Raw genomic sequence first — 21966 nt, 5'->3', positions numbered from 1 at the left:
CACAACGTCTATTCAGCTATTTCATCTTTGTCATGACAGGTTGGACTTGTGTTTATGGTTTTCCTGTGTTTTGGTATTTAGTTCCTGTCCAGCAATCATATTTTTTATTCAACTTCCTTTTTGTCTCAATAACCCTCAGCCACAATACCTTTGCCCGAGTGCTGTTTCCCTCATCTGTTTCCTGATTGATAATCAGGAGACACATTTGTCCCTGGTTGTTATCGAAGTGTCTTCTTTAGCCAGCAATGTTGGTCAGACTGCACTGGTTCATTGTTCTCTGTACTCTGTTCTGCTATTCCTTGTTCCTATAAATTGCCTTGGTTACTCTTTGGCTTTTTGTTAGTTTAGTTTTTGGCTCACTCGTGTAAATTTGTTTATTTCACGCTGGTACTACATTTTTTTCATTATGAAAATTGTATTTTCTCGTCTCTGCATCCTGGGGTCCTGCCAACAACACCACGCTCACCCTGTGACAATTTTTGAGCTGCTGAATGACTTAAGGCAATTTTAAATTTTGCACGAAATATCCTGCTGAAAACGTCTCGGTATGATGACGCCTGCGCGTGACGTCACACATTGTAGAGGACATTTTGGGACAGCATGGTGGCCAGCTATTAAGTCGTCTGTTTTCATCGCAAAATTCCACAGTATTCTGGACATCTGTGTTGGTGAATCTTTTGCAATTTGTTCAATGAACAATGGAGACAGCAAAGAAGAAAGCTGTAGGATGGAAGCGGTGTATTGCGGCCGACTGCAGCAACACAAACACGGCCGGTGTTTCATTGTTTACATTCCCGGAAGATGACAGTCAAGCTTTACCATTGGCCTGTGGAGAACTGGGACAACAGAGACTCTTACCAGGAGGACTTTGAGTTGGATACGCAGACACGGTACCGTGAGTACGCTTCCAAACATTTGATCGCTTGCCCGTACGGGCGTGCCGCTATGTGCATGTCACGTACGTAACTTTGGGGAAATATATGTGCTGTATGAACTTTGGGGAGGTGAACGGTACTTTGGGCTGTGGGATTGAGTGTGTTGTGCAGGTGTTTGAGTTGTATTGGCGGGTTATATGGACGGGAGGGGGGAGGTGCTTGTTATGCGGGATTAATTTGTGGCATATTAAATATAAGCCTGGTTGTGTTGTGGCTAATAGAGTATATATATGTCTTGTGTTTATTTACTGTTTTAGTCATTCCCAGCTGAATATCAGGTCCCACCCGCCTCTCACAGCATCTTCCCTATCTGAATCGCTCCCACTGCCCTCTAGTCCTTCACTCTCACTTTCCTCATCCACAAATCTTTCATCCTCGCTCAAATTAATGGGGAAATCGTCGCTTTCTCGGTCCGAATCGCTCTCGCTGCTGGTGGCCATGATTGTAAACAATGTGCAGATGTGAGGAGCTCCACAACCTGTGACGTCACGCGCATATCGTCTGCTACTTCCGGTACAGGCAAGGCTTTTTTTATCAGCGACCAAAAGTTGCAAACTTTATCGTCGATGTTCTCTACTAAATCCTTTCAGCAAAAGTATGGCAATATCGCGAAATGATCAAGTATGGCACATAGAATGGACCTGCTATCCCCGTTTAAATAAGAAAATCGCATTTCAGTTGGCCTTTAAATGGGTAATAGATAATAGTTTTTGATTTTGTTAATTAATTGTGTACTATTGACTTTGTTTTGATCAAATATGTTGTATGTAACTCAAGAGAAAGAGCATTAGGAACTAGTTAAAATATTGTCCTGATATTGTTAAACTGTCAATAATACTCGTAATAAATACATAGAAAATAATTACAGTTAGTACATGTGATCAGTATCGGTATTCATATATGTCGATTTCATTCATGGATTTTCGGAATCGACAGCATACATCCCTGATCGGAACATCCCTAATTATAACAGTACATATTTGACAACGAGCTCTGAGTATGTGCTTTAACTGCCATATTCGGTATAAAACGAGTAAAACTCAAAACAGTATTTATTTTACAATTTTTCTTAAGATTCCCGTGCTTTTTGAAGTTAAGTTCACAAGGAACACGTAAACCATTAACATCAAATTAATAAAATCACAAGGCTGTCTTCTACGGTAAACAGCCGCCGACTTCATTATCCCCCGTAGAAGAAGAAGTTCTTCTTCTACAGTAAGCAGCCGCCGACTTCATTTTCCCCCGTAGAAGAAGAAGCGCTTATTCTTCTACGGTAAGCAGCCGTAGAAGGGGGAAAATGAAGTCGGCATAGTTACCGTAGTTGCGAGACCTGCTGTGGCTCAATATTGGTCCATATGTAAGGCGCACCGGATTATAAGGCGCACTGTCAACTTTTGAGGAAATTGGAGGTTTTTAGGTGCGCCTTATAGTGCTTAAAATACGGTATACTATTTATAGTCCTAGTGGAGAGTGTGGGGGGGGGCACAAAATATTTTCTTCTTCCTAGGGGGGGCGTGACAGAAAATAATTGAAAAGCACCTCATTAAGGTGAGTTGAAATCATGAAAAGTTTTACGGCACATAACCATTACCAACTGTTCCCAAACTACACACAAGTCTTTGTTTTTTTTGTCAACATATAGAGAAATGTTATTTTTTTACTGTATGCAGAGAAAATGAATAATATTATAGGGAAGAAAGAAAAGGTCAATTAAAATAAATACATACAGTGGGGTGCCCCCTAGAAGTAGCTGTAGGGTGTCCCCAGTTAAATGACAGATAGTTAATAGTAATGGACCCTTATTGGGTCCATTTGTACACTCTCAGTTACATTAACATTGATATTATACATGTGGGCCCATAGATATAAATGCTGTTAAATGTAGCTTTGATGTAGCAAGCTACTTTTGCCGTATAGCTCGTAGTGTAAATGGCTACAATTGTCCGGGGATAGCTTCATCTGTAGCTTAACTACATTTAATGGAGAGTCACTTGTAGCTTAGCTTACTACATTTTCCAAGTAGCTTGCCCATCACTGGAAGAACTAACCGACACAAATACGGCAATCCAGCCAAGCATTATGATGACTCTCACAGCTGCCATGAACGGACAGACCATTGACGACTGCACAATTTAAAATAGATTGATGACTCTCAACTCATAACTTGTCTCTTAAAAGTTGCAAAATGTTCCTTTGTGTGTTCTCTGCTGTGAATTGGAAGCGGAGTCACATTCACTTACAGTTTCCTGAGCTCGGAGAGGCCTTGGAAGGCTCCAGGCATGATGGTGCTGATTAAGTTGTGCTTGAGATCCCTGCGGAGAGAGAAAATATCAAATGATAAAATACACGCAGGGGCAATGTTGACACATCTTTACGTGGACCCGCACAAAGTAAAGGGAGAAGGAGCGATTCTCATGACCTAACCTGGCTCCTCCAGCAGGACCCAGCAGGGGACTTCTGCACTCTGATAGGGAATCTTATCCCAGCAGCCACCTGGGCTTGAGGCGAGCAACATGCCCCCAAAATGACCAGATAAGCCTTGCGCCGAATCTTGCAGGAATTGCACCTCTCGTGATTTGGTCATGCAATAAATATGAATCCTGTTTTTGAGGATGTTATTTCATACTAGCACTGCAGTTGTCTCAACATCCACACCTATATGTGGAAAACACCCCACCACCGCCTATGCTTGATTTTTGATCCAGAGTTTTTCTTTTTACTGGTCTGGTGGGAGAAATCAGGTCCAAACAGGTCAGGGAACTGATACTTATCAGCAGGACACGGTCAGCATAAAAAAAAAAATAATGCCCATTTTCATCAAGGAGGGGTTTCCGTACAGTAGCTCAAAGCCATTAACACCAGCATATACAGGATGTAGTTTTATCTATTCCATTTCTATAAAGGATGCCAGGACATCAGGAGATTCTCTGTTACCAGCAACATTTTCCTCACCAGTCTCAGTCATGTTACATGCATGGTCAACCTCAGTACTACTGTATGTTAATCACTATATGTACTGACAAACACTGTATTACTGTAGATCAGGGGACTCCAAACTAGGGCCCGTGGGCCGGATCTGGCCCCGGCGGCGTCCACAATCTCAAATTGAAAGGTTTCTTAATCCGTTCTGTCCAGCCGCACAGGCAAATCCTTTTGTTGTACACACACACACATACCTATATATATACATATACGTATGTTTCGGACTATAGACACAGTTTTTTTATAGTTTGGCCGGGGGTGCGACTTATACCCAGGAGCGATTTATGTGTGAAATTATTAACACATTACTGTAAAATATCAAATAATATTATTTAGCTCATTCATGTAAGAGACTAGACGTATACGATTTCATGGTATTTAGCGATTAGGAGTGACAGATTGTTTGGTAAACATATAGCATGTTCTATATGTTATAGTTATTTGAATGACTCTTACCATAATATGTTACGTTAACATACCAGGCACGTTCTCAGTTGGTTATTTATGCCTCATGTAACGTACACTTATTCAGCCTGTTGTTCACTATTCTTTATTTATTTTAAATTGCCTTTCAAATATCTATTCTTGGTGTTGGGTTTTATCAAATAAATTTCCCCCAAAAATTCGACTTATACTCCAGTGCGACTTATATATGTTTTTTTCCTTCTTTATTATGCATTTTCGGCCGGTGGGACTTATACTCCGGTGCGACTTATAGTCCGAAAAATACAATACATATACATATACATATACATATACATATACACATACATACACTATATTGCCAAAAGTATTTGGCCACCCATCCGAATGATGAGAATCAGGTGTCCTAATCACTCGGCCCGGTGTATAAAATCAAGCACTTAGGCATGGAAAGAATGTGAAAGAATGGGACACTCAGTGATTTCCAGCGTGGAACTGTCATAGGTTGCCACCTGTGCAACAAATCCAGTCGTGAAATTTCCTCGCTCCTAAATATTCCAAAGTCAACTTTATGATAAGAAAAGTGAAGAGTTTGGGAACAACAGCAACTCAGCCACCAAGTGGTAGACTGAGCGGATGCTGAAGCGCATAGTTGAAAGACTTTCTGCACAGTCTGTTGCTACAGAGCTCCAAACTTCACGTGACCTTCCAATTAGCCCACGTACAGTACGCAGAGAGCTTAATGGAATGGGTTTCGATGGCCGAGCAGCAGCATCTAAGCCATACATCACCAAGTCCAATGCAAAACGTGGGATGCAGTGGTGTCTAGAGCAGTGGCGACGCCTTCTCTGGAGTGATGAATCACGCTTTTCCATCTGGCAATCTGATGGACCAGTCTGGGTTTGAAGGTTGCCAGGAGAACGCTACATTTCGGACTGCATTGTGCCGAGTGTGAAATTTGGTGGAGGAGGAATTATGGTGTGGGGTTGGTTTTTCAGGAGTTGGGCTTGGCCCCTTAGTTCCAGTGAAATGAACATTGAATGCTCTAGGATACCAAAATATTTTGGACAATTCCATGGGATGGCACTTCAAGTTCATATGTGAGTAAAGGCACGTGGCCAAATACTTTTGGCAATATAGTGTACATACATATATATAGTCGAGGTTTCTGTGGTTTATCTGTTATACAGTGCTTAATACCGGGGTAGAGCGGAATATGCATTAGGTCAGGAAAAAACAAAGAGGCTATTTCATCCCTACAAGCCTGTTTCGCAGGTTTCCCTGCTCCATCCATCCATTTTCTACCGCTTGTCCCTTTCCCTAAAGAGCAGGGAAACCACTGCAGTTAGTACCGGTGTCTCGCATAGCGCACCTAAAAAGTAGGTTCTGTTGTCTAGATCACACTGGAGGAGCGCTTCCATATTGCCGAGAAAAAGGTTGCGCAGATTATAGTTGTGTGCTGCATGTTACTCAACATAACAAAACACCACAGTTTGGAGCATTATGCCATGGACGTGGAAGAAAATGACTGTTTCCATGGTGCATACTTGCCAACCCTCCCGGATTTTCCGGGAGACTCCCGAAATTCAGCGCCTCTCCCGAAACAACAAATTTTCTCCCGAAAATCTCCCGAAATTCACAACAGTTGTTGTGTGTTGTTGCCGCGCTGGGAGGACGTTAATTAAACTGCCTAACAATAAACCCACATAAGAAACCAAGAACACGCCCTCGATCATTCTACAGTTATAACGTCATTGGGCAGCCACGCTGTTTATATTGTGGGAAAGCGGACTCAGGTCCGCATGGAGCTGGAGGCCATGCCCCCTCCAGCTCCATGCGGACCTGAGTCCGCTTTCCCACAATATAAACAGCGTGGCTGCCCAATGACGTTATAACTGTAGAATGATCGAGGGCGTGTTCTTGGTTTCTTATGTGGGTTTATTGTTAGGCAGTTTAATTAACGTCCTCCCAGCGCGGCAACAACACACAACAACAGCAGTCACGTTTTCATCTACCGTAAAGCAGTTCGTCTGCCGTAAACAGCAATGTTGTGACACTCTTAAACAGGACAATACTGCCATCTACTGTACATGCGTATGTGACAATAACATCTACGGCTTTTAGAGAGTGCAGTGCACAACTGCGCACACAACAAGGAGACGAAGCAGAAGAACGAGGAAGATACAGCCGTGGCGCCGCCGCCGACGAGTAAGATGAAGAAATAAGCTTGTAAGTTCCAAGCCACAGCTGCAATTAGACCTGGATAGCCTCCGGGAAGAAGTAGTAGACTACCAAGTGCTTGGCAGTGAAGATCTTCCTCAGGAAGCCAAGATTGACCCATTTTGGGCCATGCTAGGGACAGATGGAAGATTCCAGACTCTAGTGCATTTGATGAAAGCATTTTTGTGCGTGCCACACAGAAATGCATCATCAGAGAGGGTGTTCAGCATGGTTAGAAAAATAGTGACAGAGAATAGAACAAGGATGGACAATTCAACCCTTAACTCAACAATGAGTAGATGAGTGTTATGTGTGTGTATATGTGTAAATAAATGAACACTGAAATTCAAGTGTTTCTTTTATTTATATATATATATATATACATATATAATAAAATAAATATATATTTATAGCTAGAATTCACTGAAAGTCAAGTATATATATATATATATATATATATATATATATATATATATATATATATATATATATATATATATATATAAATACTTGACTTGGTGAATTCTAGCTGTAAATATACTCCTCCCCTCTTAACCACGCCCCCAACCACGCCCCCGCCCTAACTACTTTTTGAACGAGTAGCTGCAAATACTGAAAATCCCCTGAAGAGCAGGAAAACCTGCGAAACAGGCTTGTAGGGATGAAATAGCCTATGTGTTTTTTCCTGACCTAACGTATACATACATGAATATGTAAATATAAAGAGAGAGAGAGAGAGAGAGTCCGGCCCCCAGCCAAATTCTTTTAACCCAATGTGGCCCCCGAGTCAAAAAGTTTGGGGACCCCTGCTGTAGATCATACCCGTCTATCCTACTGTTTTCCACGGGAAATTCCCGCATTTCGAATGCCGGCCAGTGTGGCTGTGCTGTAGCACTGAACGTTGTGCAAACCTCGCTTTCCGACACCTTAAACAACAATGACAATGAGCTGACCAAGCGCTGCCTACTGCACTAAATAAAGTCTCATTTGGTAGGGATTTGTTGACCCAGGTGACCAATGTTGTATATATAATTGAGAAACAGCTCTTTGTATACAGTGTAGAAAAAGTAGTTAACAAATAATGTATGTGTATGCCTCTCAGTGCTCATCCTACTTTGTTCCAAAGCCACTCTCCAATCTGTCGCTCCACCAAGGTTGATAAGTAGGTGATGATTTATCAGTGTGCCCTTTTGGAGCAGAGTGTGCCCTCCCTGACAAGAACTTCACAGCTTAGTGGCCTTGACACGTGAAGACATCAACTGTCACCAAGTAGGGATAATATCGGACGACATCCACTTCAAAGCTTCATGCTTGCTGAGCCAGAAAATGAAAAAAGGATTGAGACTGCAGCAAAATGTTGTTACATTCTCTTATGGACCAAGACTTGGTTCTTATCTGATGTTATTTGGGCCTAACACCCTTTGAATAGGTTATTTCTCTTCAAAAATGTCCTTCTGATCACTAAGCTTAGATCCCTACTGTCATTTTTCTGCAGGTAAATGCAGGGGCATCTAAAAGAAGGGGTTGCATGGGGAAAAGGGGGGTGTTTTACAGGACCCCCTGGACTTTTGTAAAGTTTGACATTTTCTTTCTAACATTTAAATATTCAAGTTATCAAAAAAGTCATAAATGTTAATATGAAAATACATATAATCATTGGACTTCAATAACAAGGTTGTTTGAATCAAATTAAGAACCTATAAGTACCTACACCCCTATCCAAAATGCTGAATGGTTCGTTCCACCTGGATAGCGGCAAACCTAGCATTGAACACTTCACTCAGCACAGACGTCATAAGGTTATCAAAGCTCACATGCAAGCACTCACACACAGTACTAACATTTTGAATCACAACTGAAGTGTGAGAAGAAAGGCAAACATATAATACATTTATTTGCGGCAACATAGGAGAAAATTATGTATACGTTTGTATTTCATTGCGCAAAACTGTGGTGCGTTCAAAGACCCGAGATTAAAGTTAGAAACAGAGGCATCACTATGCACTAATATTATTATAATCATAATAGTAAATGATGTATTATTATGATTTCCACGTGAATCAGCTAACATCTACTCTACTGTTACGTTTCGGTTTTGGGTGTAGTTGGTCTGGACCCCAGGATGCAGAGACATCAGGCAAAGTGAAGGTAAAAAGTACTTATTTACCAAAACACAAAGTGCACAAAAGGGCAAAATAGATACAGCAAGCATATGGAAAGCTATGCTGCATGCAGGTTAAAAGCACAATGATAAAAAAAAATAAAAAAAATAAAAAAAATCCTGATTGGCAACAGGTGTGTCCTGATTGCTAAGGTGAGTGAGCCAGCGCTCAGACAGGAGAAGCAGTGGCAAAAATGAAGCAAACAGGAAATGGAAACAAAAATAAGAGCGTTGGACAGAAAATAAAACAAAATACCAGAACCTGTTGCCATAAGAGATCTTCGTGATACTTTACACTCTAAAGGAAAGGGAAACTTGACATATTTCTAGGCATATTTGGGGGAATAATGACAGGTTTTATGACTATCTAAAATTATATCAATTTTTTTTAACAAAATTAAATTATTTAGGGGTTTTATGTAGATATGCTCTACATATGTGAATCCCATAATGAAAAAGTTGAAAAACCTCATTAAGATTTTGACAAAATGCTGGTTTTTAGTGCATGTAAACATATCAGGTGTGTGTGTAAGTCACAACAACGTTGGGTTGACAAAGACGGGGGGGCCACTTCAGGAGTTTCGTGTATGGGGGCCCAAAATGTGTGATAAGCACCTGGGCCCAGACTGGCTCGAGAGGAGCAGCAAGGTGCTTGTAAGGCAGCCCAGATGTGAGGTGTTCCATTATGAGGGACTTGGAGTGCTCCACTGACATTGTTTAGGGCCCGGCCCCGGAGGGAGTTGGGGAAAATGACGGCGGGTCATTATCGCTAGACTGGAATCAGGAATTTCCTGTTCCTGTAATTTTCTTATGGAAAGCCATTGCATTCCCGAGGCAAATGTCCTTGCTGCAATTCTATTTATCTCCGTTTTAAATGCCTCTGTGGGTTAAAAAGTATGTTTTAAAAATACTCAAGCTTACCGGCACCTCGGTTCCTGACAAAGGTCAGAGAAACCATTTTTGTTCCGCGTGTCATTTCCTGTCTGGTTGCCGTCTTAGCAGAGGCCCTCGCTCGTTTATTTTTACAGTTTCCTTTTTTTTCACAAGCTAGTTTTCCCCTTCAGGGAGGGGCAGGTGGTTTTGGGGCTGGGGGGGTTGAGCACTGAAAAATTGTCCCTGTGTATAGTTCTGACCCCACCTCCATACTCCTTAACACACTTACTCACAATGGGGTCTCTGTACCGCAGCCCCCAAACACACTCCTGCCTTTCCCCCAAAACAGGAAACCGGGATCTGCAGAGCTCTTGTTTTTCTACTAATTTCCTGCTTTGCTGCCCATTGCCCTGATTATTTTCTTTATTTGCTCTGTTCCCCTAAGACTGGATACCTAATCAACCTTTGTGTGAAGACTGATTGCTTGGTAAAGAAGTAAAGCAGTGATTTGTGTTGTGCAACTTGCTGCTCATACCTCCTCTGCAAAATGACTTTTCCATAATACGCTTAAAATAATTGGAGCCAAAATTGAGTCGGCCCCTGACTTAAGGCAACATAAACATACAATTTCTTTGGAGGGCTGCGCATGAGTAACAATATGCACGTTTATTTTGTGCAACATTTCCTGAGTTGATTATATGTTTTTACAGTCCACAGCAACAGGAGTCCGAGTGTGATGCTATCCTGCCAAGTCAAACACTGGAACTCACGGACTGTTATTGACTTCATTTTTGGCTTTGGGAAGGACCTATGTAGAGGAGCGCACGATTACCGTTTTGGCATTGGTATTGGATTCATGGGATCAACTAGCAGGCACGGTGTCTGCCATTTATCACGTAATGTTGGTGATAAAACATTCATTGTGCTGGGAAATATTTCCGAACGGGAACAATGGCTTTAAAATGAAATGATCGATGACTAGGACAACATGCTTAGCCTTAAGTTTAACTTTGCAATATCTGAGGCTATGTCTACACTAAGCCGGATAACTCATTGAAAAAAATAATTATTTAGTCATGAATTGATTAACGTGGACCCTGACTTAAACAAGTTGAAAAACTTATTTGGGTGTTACCATTTAGTGGTCAATTGTACGGAATATGTACTGTACTGTGCAATCTACTAATAAAAGTTTCAATCAATCAATCAATCAAAAAGCCTAAGTCCCGTTTCGGCCACACTAATCATCGTTTAATGTCCCCCTCCTTGGATAATTTTTTACACGGGTAAGTGCGCCGTGTATTTCTTGAATCTCGGCTCTTAGCTTTGTATGGACTCATTGATTGTTTACAAACTGATTTCGGAGAGGAAGTGACGCCAAAAAGGCCGCGCCCCACACAGGAAGTAACGCCAGAAAGAACACACCACAGCCAGCTTCATAATAAAGCGGTTTCGTAACTCAGAGGTAACCACTGGAAATATGAAGGCGAGTCATTCAGACATGCCCGTGTTTCTCCTTCTTCTACATGTACAGACGCTTGTGGAAATCACACATGAAAACCTTAAGAGAAAGCGATTGCAGCTATATCGGATACAACACTTCTCAGACGGCAAGAGAACTTTCGAATGTCCAGGTCAGCTGTGATTCTACTTACCGAAAAACTTTGCCCATTTGTCGAAGGAGAAACAACGAGAATGCAAGCTCCAGTGGATGTGATAAAAAAAAGGTAGCGTGTGCTTTGTATTATCTGGCCGTCGAAGGAAGAAAGACCACGGAAAATGGCGAATGCTTTTGGACTGGCAAAGCAGACTGTATCCGTTATTGTCCGCCATGTATGTCGCGGACTCAACGTCTAGGTCCAGAGAATATAAAGTCACCAAAAACGAATGGACAATGAAGGTGAAGGCAAAAGAGTGAGGAGTGTCCTGACCAGATATCTACCGTATTTTGATGGTGTGGGCACACCATCAAAATGCTGAGGCAAAAATTTCCACATCAACACTGTATGAAAAAATTAGTGATTTTTTTAGTTGTGATTTCCTTCTCTGCATGAAAGTTTAAAAGTAGCATATATTAATGCAGTATGAAGAAGAATGTTTTAATGTAGACATGCAAGCCTTGAAAGAACATTTTGAAAATCAAGACTACATTTCCTGCAAATGGGTGCATTTCTACCCTATATTTTAACTTTAGATTTATTCTCATATCAAACTCTTTTGGCTGTCTTTTTGACACTTACATCCGGCGCCCCCCTCCACACCCCGGATTGTAAATAATGTAAATAATTCAATGTGATTATCTTGTGTGACGACTGTATTATGATGATAGTATATATCTGATAGTATATATCTGTATCATGAATCAATTTAAGTGGAAGTTAAACAAGTTGAAAAACTTATTGGGGTGTTACCATTTAGTGGTCAATTGTACGGAATATGTACTTCACTGTGCAACCTACTAATAAAAGTCTCAATTAATCAATCAAAACACATAGAATCATCATACTGCTGTGATTATATGCATCAAGTGTTCATTCAAGGCTAAGGCAAAATATCGAGATATATATCGTGTATCGCAATATGGCCTTAAAATATCGCAATATTAAAAAAAGGCCATATCGCCCAGCCCTAGTTTCAATGATGCCATTTCTGTTTGCCATGTATAATTTTGTCTATTTTGTGTTTATCCTTGAATAAACAGGTCAGTTTCTTGTTACCAACCATTGTGTATTATTCAAACTCACCTAATTCAGCTGGCTAGTTGTTATCAAGAGTACTACAACCCTTTTCAACATGATTCTGACAACTAAGTAGGCTAAATAACTTTAAACTTTAATGATAAATAAAATGATAAATGGGTTATACTTGTATAGCGCTTTTCTACCTTCAAGGTACTCAAAGCGCTTTGACACTATTTCCACATTCACCCATTCACACACTGATGGCGGGAGCTGCCATGAAAGGCGCTAACCAGCAGCCAGCAGGAGCAAGGGGTGAAGTGTCTTGCCCAAGGACACAACGGACTTGACTAGGATGGTAGAAGGTGGGGATTGAACCCCAGTAACCAGCAACCTTCCGATTGCTGGCACGGCCACTCTACCGACTTCGCCACGCCGTCGGATAGGCCGGTATCGGTCAGTATCGGTATCGGATCGGAAGTGCAAAAACAATATCGGTATCGGATCGGAAGTGCAAAAACCTGGATCGGGACATCCCTAATTATCGGTATAGTTTTTTTTTTGTTTTTAATTAAATCAACATAATAAACACAAGATACACTTACAATTAGTGCACCAACCCAAAAAACCTCCCTCCCCCATTTACACTCATTCACACTCATTCACACAAAAGGTTTGTTTCTTTCTGTTATTAATATTCTGGTCCCTACATTATATATCAATATATATCAATACAGTCTGCAAGGGTTACAGTCCGTAAGCACACATTATTGTGCGTGCTGCTGGTCCACTAATAGTACTAACCTTTAACAGTTAATTTGACTAATTTTCATTAATTACTAGTTTCAATGTAACTGTTTTTATATTGTTTTACTTTCTTTTTTATTCAAGAAAAAGTTTTTAATTTATTTATCTTATTTTATTTTATTAATTAAAAAAAAAAGTACCTTATCTTCACCATACCTGGTTGTCCAAATTAGGCATAATAATGTGTTAATTCCACGACTGTATATATCGGTATCGGTTGATATCGGTATCGGTAATTAAAGAGTTGGACAATATCGGAATATCGGATATCGGCAAAAAGCCATTATCGGTCATCCCTAATTGTTAATATATCTCCTTTTTGAAAACAATTTCTTGCAACATGCATTTTCTTGAGCCTGGATCATTCCAGCACACACTCATAGTTAGATCCGGCATCTCCCAGAGCGCACAAAAGTGGGTTTCGTCGTAGATGGCACAGCAGGATTACTTTTAAAATGCCGAGAAAAAGTGTGGTACATGTTATATATATATTTGTCTGCTACGTGTTTCAAAACATTGCAAAACGGCACAGGTAGAAGAAGCATGATAGCATGAATGTGGAGGGAAACAAATGTATCCATGGTGACAGCCACGTAATACACACAAAATTCTCATGTGAATAGGGCGTCCCGCATGCAGTTTAGTAGATCACACGCAACACATGAGCACCTGAAAGTGATTAATCATATTTGCATAGTTTTCTACGGGAATAATATAATCTAAATTCCAAAAAACTGGGAGCTGTAATAATAAACGAACTGTAAGTTGGCGGCAGGAAGTCCGGAGAGCTTAAGTTTCTTTGGATGAGAAATTCTTTAAACCGCTTGGCCGAAAAGTGTGAAGTATTATAGTGATATATAAAGCGTACAGTTTGGTAATAGGCTCATGAGGTGATTTGCTATGTGCTTCAATAAAGCCCCAGAGCCATGGCGGAGCTAGGCTTGCAACACAAACACCCCAGCCCTCCGGTTTATCTGAAAGACACATCTGGAGTCTATCAAGCCCACCCCTCCTTTTCTGTTTCCTCTCTCCGGCACGCTTAACCCTTTCTTCACCTGCTCCCTCCATGATAACCAAGATGGTGCAGGGAAATGTTCAGAGCTTGTTTTTTCCATGTGTGGCATCCACAGTCCCTTTCGAACAGGGCTGTTCAAATGGCGGCCCCTGAGTTCAGATCAAAACTTGGGAGACAAATATTTTTACAGCAAATTCCTAAAAACACTAGTGTTTCTGTTGTATAGAGGAACTTGGACCACTTTAAACACATTGGCAGATCCTTGCATTAATATTGTAACCTTGCTAGCAAACTGGGGTCCAAACTAGTGATTTACATAACTGAGGCGTTCCTCAAGGCACCCCTTAAAGTCCTCTCCTTTTCTGCCTTTTTTTCTGTAATGTGATTTATGTAACACAGGCTTTAGCTTGTTTACTTCAGATGCAGTCAGTAGTTATTTGTTAAAGGCCTACTGAAATGCGATTTTCTTATTTAAACGGGGATAGCAGGTCCATTCTATGTGTCATACTTGATCATTTTGCGATATTGCCATATTTTTGCTGAAAGGATTTAGTAGAGAACATCAACGATAAAGTTCGCAACTTTTGGTCGCTGATAAAAAAGCCTTGCCTGTACCGGAAGTAGCAGACGAGTAGCGTGACGTCACAGGTTGTGGAGCTCCTCACATCTGCACATTGTTTACAATCATGGCCACCAGCAGCGAGAGCGATTCGGACCGAGAAAGCGACGATTTTCCCATTAATTTGAGCGAGGATGAAAGATTTGTGGATGAGGAAAGTGAGAGTGAAGGACTAGAGGGCAGTGGGAGCGATTCAGATAGGGAAGATGCTGTGAGAGGCGGGTGGGACCTGATATTCAACTGGGAATGACTAAAACAGTAAATAAACACAAGACATATATATACTCTATTAGCCACAACACAACCAGGCTTATATTTAATATGCCACAAATTAATGCCGCATAACAAACACCTCCCCCCTCCCGTCTATATAACCCGCCAATACAACTCAAACACCTGCACAACACACTCAATCCCACAGCCCAAAGTACCGTTCACCTCCCCAAAGTTCATACAGCACATATATTTCCCCAAAGTCCCCAAAGTTACGTACGTGACATGCACAAAGCGGCATGCACGTACGGGCAAGCGATCAAATGTTTGGAAGCCGCAGCTGCATGCGTACTCACGGTACCGTGTCTGCGTATCCAACTCAAAGTCCTCCTGGTAAGAGTCTCTGTTGTCCCAGTTCTCCACAGGACAATGGTAAAGCTTGACTGTCATCTTCCGGGAAAGTAAACAATGAAACACCGGCTGTGTTTGTGTTGCTGCAGTCGGCCTCAATACACCGCTTCCCACCTACAGCTTTCTTCTTTGCTGTCTCCATTGTTCATTGAACAAATTGCAAACTATTCACCAACACCGATGTCCAGAATACTGTGGAATTTTGCGATGAAAACAGACGACTTAATAGCTGGCCACCATGCTGTCCCAAAATGTCCTCCACAATCCGTGACGTCACGCGCTTACGTCATCATACCGAGACGTTTTCAGCAGGATATTTCGCGCGAAATTTAAAATTGCACTTTAGTAAGCTAACCCGGCTGTATTGGCATGTGTTGCAATGTTAAGATTTCATCATTGATATATAAACTATCAGACTGCGTGGTCGGTAGTAGTGGGTTTCAGTAGGCCTTTAAACTTCTTTAGTTAAACTAGTGGTGTTCCTCAAGGTTCCACTTTACTCTTTTTCAAATTTTGGGCTATTTGACTGTTCAGTATAGTTCCACAAACTAGGAAAAAACTCGGAATCAGAAGGCAAAGCGCTCCTGTAACTCCGAAAAACTACATAGACCAAAATCAAATGTGTACTGTAGAGCAGGGGTTCCCAACCTTTTTTCAACCAAGGACCGGTTTAATGTATGCATTATTTTCACGGACCGGCTTTCCACATGTGGAAGAAAAAAAACAGAAAAAAAATGAGCAGTCGTGGGAACCCTGGGCGTATTTCTTTGCTAAGAGATGGTCCCCCGGCATGTTGATGGCATATACTGTATACCAGTGTTTCTTAACCATAGGGCCGGGGAACAGTGTTGGGCTGCGAGCACCCCTTAGTATGATATATATCTGTTTTTTTCAGCTGTGGTCTGCATAGGCCACATCGGTATTGAGTTGTAATACACTTTCCTACCACTTGTGGCAGTAATGACATTATAAAACAAACAAAAGAAGTCTGGCGCTGATGTCATAGAGAAATTTCTTAAGTGCAAAAATTATGACTAATGTGGTGAAGCTATATCTTCATTTGCACTTTAATTTTATTGACAGTTTAGTTAAGAAACATCCATCCATCCTTGTTTATTTATTCTAGCACAACATAATACATATTGTATGTAAATGTATTTTTTTGTAATCACCCTGACCTGAGCCTAAGGTTTGTTTGTTGAATTAAAAATATAATCTTTGTGATTGAATTATGCTTGTATATCATTTTACAAGGTCGTAAACTGCAAGTAGGTTAAATATTTTATTTTATTGAATGTTATCAAAATCAAGAGTAAGATTACTAATTCAGCGTTAATATTGGAGTGATCCATGGGGTCCTCTCCAAGGTTTCTCATAGTCATTCACATCGACGTCCCACTGGGGTGAGTTTTTCCTTGCCCTTATGTGGGCTTTGTACCGAGGATGTCGTTGTGGCTTGTGCAGCCCTTTGAGACACTTGTGATTTAGGGCTATATAAATAAACATTGATTGACATTGATTGAAGAACCCCTGCTATATGCAATGACACTGCAGATGGAAATTAGCTACAATCTGGCACATTAACATTTTATATGTTCATTAACGTGCATTAATGTACTATAACAAAGGAGTTGTAATATACATCTATAAACAGGCTTATTGGTGTGTTTAGAGGGACAGGCTAAAGTTAAGTTGGAGAAAATGCGGTAATATATAAATCAATTAATGTTTCTGTGCGGCCCGGTAGCAAATGCGTCACAGACCGGTACTGGTCCCCGGACCAGTGGTTGGGGACCACTGCTGTAGAGGACGCTGGTTCTCCGGAATATAGAAAATAGGACTAATAGTGAAGGAAAATGTGGCCCCCCACAACAATTCAGTTGAATATCCCTGCTTTAGAGAAAGGTTTCAATCTGTCTAGACCACAGGTGTCAAACTCAAGGCCCGGGGGCCAAATCTGGCCCGCCACGTTATTTTATGTGGCCCACGGAAGCCTGGAAATAACATGCGTTAATAAAATGCTTTATCTTTTCTTACTAAATATCCATCCATCCATTTTCTACCGCTTATTCCCTTCGGGGTCGCGGGGGGGCGCTGGAGCCTATCTCAGCTACAATTGGGCGGAAGGCGGGGTACACCCTGGACAAGTCGCCACCTCATCGCAGGGCCAACACAGATAGACAGACAACATTCACACTCACATTCACACACTAGGGCCAATTTAGTGTTGCCAATCAACCAATCCCCAGGTGCATGTCCCGGAGGGAACCCACGCAGTCACGGGGAGAACATGCAAACTCCACACAGAAAGATCCCGAGGCCGGGATTGAACTCACGACTACTCAGGACCTTCGTATTGTGAGGCAGACGCACTAACCCCTCTTCCACCGTGCTGCCCTCTTACTAAATATATTTATTATTCCCCTTTTGACATTAAAAATCATGTACTGCATGCAATTGCATACCTTTTCAATTTCAATATTATCAAAATATTATCATTTATTCCCCAAACATGTTTTTGTTAAAATAAAGATAAATACTGTACTTAAATATCTGCTTGACTTATGATTTCAAAACAAATTATCAATCAAATTGTAGACTGTAAAATTGACAATAGATTTTAAGTTGTTTTTTTTCCGTAAAATCAACTTTTGTACTGTTTTTTTCCCATATACAGTAAGACACAAAAACATTAAAAACAAACCAAAAAAAACATTAAAACAAGATTTTACCGTAAATAAAAAAAACTGGCAGCTCTGTTGCTTGAATTTTACCGCTAAAAACAGTGGTTTGTTTCTCCATTCCACTCCATTTATTAAATTTGTTTATATGCTGTAAAAAAACAAAACATTGCTTTTACTATAACATTCTGGTGACTGAGCTGACAGTTTTTAAAGCAAAATTTATTTATTTTTTTGCAGCTTATGTAAAAAAATATATTGTTAATGTATTATATATATACATGCATATTCATATATTTATTCATTGTTAAAAAAGGCCCTCTGAGGGCAACCACAACTGCAATGTGGCCCTCAATGAAAACGAGTTTGACACCCCTGGTCTAGACCAGGGGTCGGCAACCCAAAATGTTAAAAGAGCCATATTGGACCAAAAATACAGAAACAAATTTGTCTGGAGCCTCAAAAAATTAAAAGCCATATTACATACAGATTGTGTGTCATGAGATATAAATTGAATTAAGAGGACTTAAAGGAAACTAGATGACCTCAAATATAGCTACAAATGAGGCATAATGATGCAATATGTACATATAGCTAGCCTAAATAGCATGTTAGCATCGATTAGCTTGCAGTCATGCAGTGACCAAATATGTCTGATTAGCACTTCACACAAGTCAATAACATCAACAAAACTCACCTTTGTGCATTCATGCACAACGTTTAAAGTTTGGTGGACAAAATGAGACAGAAAAAGAAGTGGCATAAAACACGTCCTAGAAAGTCGGAGAACGTTATACATGTAAACAAACTAAGGTGAGTTCAAGGACCGCCAAAATTAGTAGGACAAAACGGCGTTCGCCAAATACTCGAATCAGTGAAGCATGTTTAATATAAACAGTGTGCTTTATAACAATTAGGGAGGTTTGTGTCATGTTTGTCCTCCTACAGAAACCATATTAAAACAATTTTTTTTTTCCCCCCTCATCTTTTTCTATTATTCATACATTTTTGAAAAAGTTCCATAGAGCCACTAGGGCGGCGCTAAAGAGCCGCATGCGGCTCTACAGCCGCGGGTTGTCGACCCCTGGTCTAGACAAAGGGGCTCCTCGCTGTTTTTTTTGTTTTTTTTATACATATAAATGTTGCCTACCTCTGCTTTGTTTTTACTCATCAGCGTCATTCTGTGGAAATCTTTTTGCAAGGAAAACAACCTCAGATTTATATAAGACCAATTCCAGGGGCATGGTTCCCTCTCTCCCTCCTTTCTCTCTCTCTCCGGCCACCATACCATCTTTAGCCATCATGGCTACCCCTCCTTTACGTCAGCAAGCCTGTTTAAGTTGGACTACTTCCCTAACCACTAAACGCTCTACAGTCGCCTGTGTCCCATTTAGTAAATGATACACTTTTTATCAATAATAAACACAATATGATAATGTTGCCTGCAGTATATATAACATGGATGCAGACCAAACCAATCCAACACGCACGTTTAATGTTGCATGATATGTTCCCGTCCGTACACGTCATTTCACACTCTCCAGAGCTGGGTAGTCTATTTCAAGTTTCCAAGAGTCACTGCTGCCATTCAGAGCTGACCACTGCAGCGTCCTGCTGCTGCCTCATCCATCATCCATCGTCACGGCTGCCCTCTGCTCTCCCGTCCTACGTCCTACGTCCCACCCCCCCCCTTTAAGGGTGAACAGACCCGGTAATGAGGGCCCCTTGTGCATTGCCTGCCTGTCCTTCGTGTCCCATGGTGCACTAGGGGCCCAGTTGGACAAGAGCCAGGCAGCTTCGGACACTTTTTTTTTTTCCTGGGCTCATTATTCTCATTACATCGCCTCAAATCAGCACAGGACAGGCTGCTGGGATCTGTCCACAACTCATAAAGGCCCTGGCTCGTTAGTAGGGCAGCCTGCATCGGCTCCCATCAGCGAGAGGGTGATCCGGGAGTGGAGGTACTTGTGAAACTCATGGACAGCCCCGAAGGTTTCATACATAAGGAAAATATTTCAATTACATGAGATTCATTATGACTAGGGCTGCAACTAACGATTAATTTGATAATCGATTAATCTGTCGATTATTACATCGATTAATAATCGGATAAAAGAGACAAACTACATTTCTATCCTTTCCAGTATTTTTTTGAAAAAAAAACAGCATACTGGCGCCATGTTCTTTCAACTTGCCAAATAAAACAAGGAAAATGTTACAAAAATGCACACTTTTGACACCCCTGCTATAGATAATAAAAAATGAAATCTGATAAATGTATGGATAAAAAGAAGAGCCTGACGACGCATGCACGTTTATCATAACTCTCTCGCTCTCTCTGTCTCTGCCCCTCCCTCACGAATGCTGCTGCACGCACTATTTGTTGTGTTTTTAACCCCTTCTTAACCCTGAACGTACATTGAAAATACACGCAACCCTAACTCAAAATGCCAGACATTTGAGGCATTTAAGAAACACTGCTCGACAGCCCCGCAAAAGAGGACATGTCCGGTGAAAAGAGGACGTATGGTCAGGAACTAGCCCGGTCGTCCGGTGAAACCGATCGCTGCTAGTCCTCTTTTGCTAGCATGCTAGCAGCTAACGGGCTAGGATAGACTAACCATACGTCCTCTTTTCACCGGACATGTCCTCTTTTGCGGAGCTGTCAGGGCGGAGTTTCATTCGGATTCTGATAAATGCCTCAAATGTCCGGCATTTTGAGTATTGTTTACACAACGTGCAGTACGCTACTTAATATGTCCGCGTGGAAACTCGTTCGGTACACTTCCGCATCGAAACGAAACCCCTGTACCGAAACGGTTCGATACAAATACACTTCCTGTTACACCCATATTATTTTAATTATTGTTTCTCAGCTGTTTGTAAATGTTGCAGTTTATAAATAAAGGTTAAAAAAAATAAAATAAAAACGTAGCCTCTGCGCATGCGCATAGCATAGATCCAACGAATCAATGACTAAATTAATCGCCAACTATTTTTATAATCGATTTTAATCGATTAGTTGATGCAGCCCTAATTATGACACACATTAAATAATGTTTTGATCAATATTGTGTGCCCTGATCTCACACGACAGTTTGAACTTTATTATTAGTTTCTCTAGTTTCTGTATTATTCCCTGTCTATCACTTTTATTTTTGTTTCCACTTCGTGTTCCACCACTTCTCTAGTCTGAGCACTGCACCCCCTCATCTGTCCCTGATGGCCAATCAGTATGCTTCTAATGCAGTGGTTCTCCAATTTATTCACCAAGTACCACCTCAGAAATAACTTGGTACCATCACAATGACTAACATTGAATTGCAGTAGCGTAGTCGGCCCAAGTATTCATTAAAAACAAGGCATAGTGTTACGGCTGAAGCAATCAACACACCTGCCGGTGATGAGAGCTCCACGTCCTTCATAAGCCAGCGTGTCCTGCGTTCCAGTGCCAGAACGTAGCTACTTGTCTTCGTACAGTAAGCCCTACACGTCTCTAGCTCTTCTCGCATATGTGCTTCTTTGTTTCCCTTCCTCTGTGCTCATTGTGTCTTGTCCTGTGTCGTCACCCTGCAGTTCGTCTTCGTTCCCTGGATTAGTGCTGTGTGTCTCGTCTCTCCGGATTTCCCCTTGTCTTCTTGCTGCCTCCCTGGATCTCGACTAGAGATGTCCGATAATGGCTTTTTTGCTGATATCCGATATTCCGATATTGTCCAACTCTTAATTACCGATTCCGATATCAACCGATACCGATATATACAGTCGTGGAATTAACACATTATTATGCCTAATTTTGTTGTGATGCCCCGCTGGATACATTAAACAATGTAACAAGGTTTTTCGAAATAAAAATCAACTCAAGTTATGGGAAAAAATGCCAACATGGCACTGCCATATTTATTATTGAAGTCACAAAGTGCATTATTTTTTTTGACATGCCTCAAAACA

General features: G+C 41.1%; 1 protein-coding gene across 1 annotated transcript in view; it reads right to left on the bottom strand.

Moving 5' to 3' along the window:
- Window positions 1–21966, bottom strand: part of adgra2 (adhesion G protein-coupled receptor A2) — a 143458-nt gene that overhangs the window by 26291 nt on the left and 95201 nt on the right. The window contains exon 3 of the mRNA XM_061986259.1: window positions 3176–3247. Within this exon, the coding sequence (XP_061842243.1) occupies window positions 3176–3247 (72 nt within the window). The remainder of the gene's footprint in view (window positions 1–3175; window positions 3248–21966) is intronic.

The sequence above is a fragment of the Nerophis lumbriciformis genome, linkage group LG12 (genome assembly GCF_033978685.3).
Source record: "Nerophis lumbriciformis linkage group LG12, RoL_Nlum_v2.1, whole genome shotgun sequence".
NCBI lineage: Eukaryota > Metazoa > Chordata > Actinopteri > Syngnathiformes > Syngnathidae > Nerophis > Nerophis lumbriciformis.
Note: the sequence above shows the minus strand (reverse complement) of the source record. Positions and strands in the feature narration are given on the sequence as shown.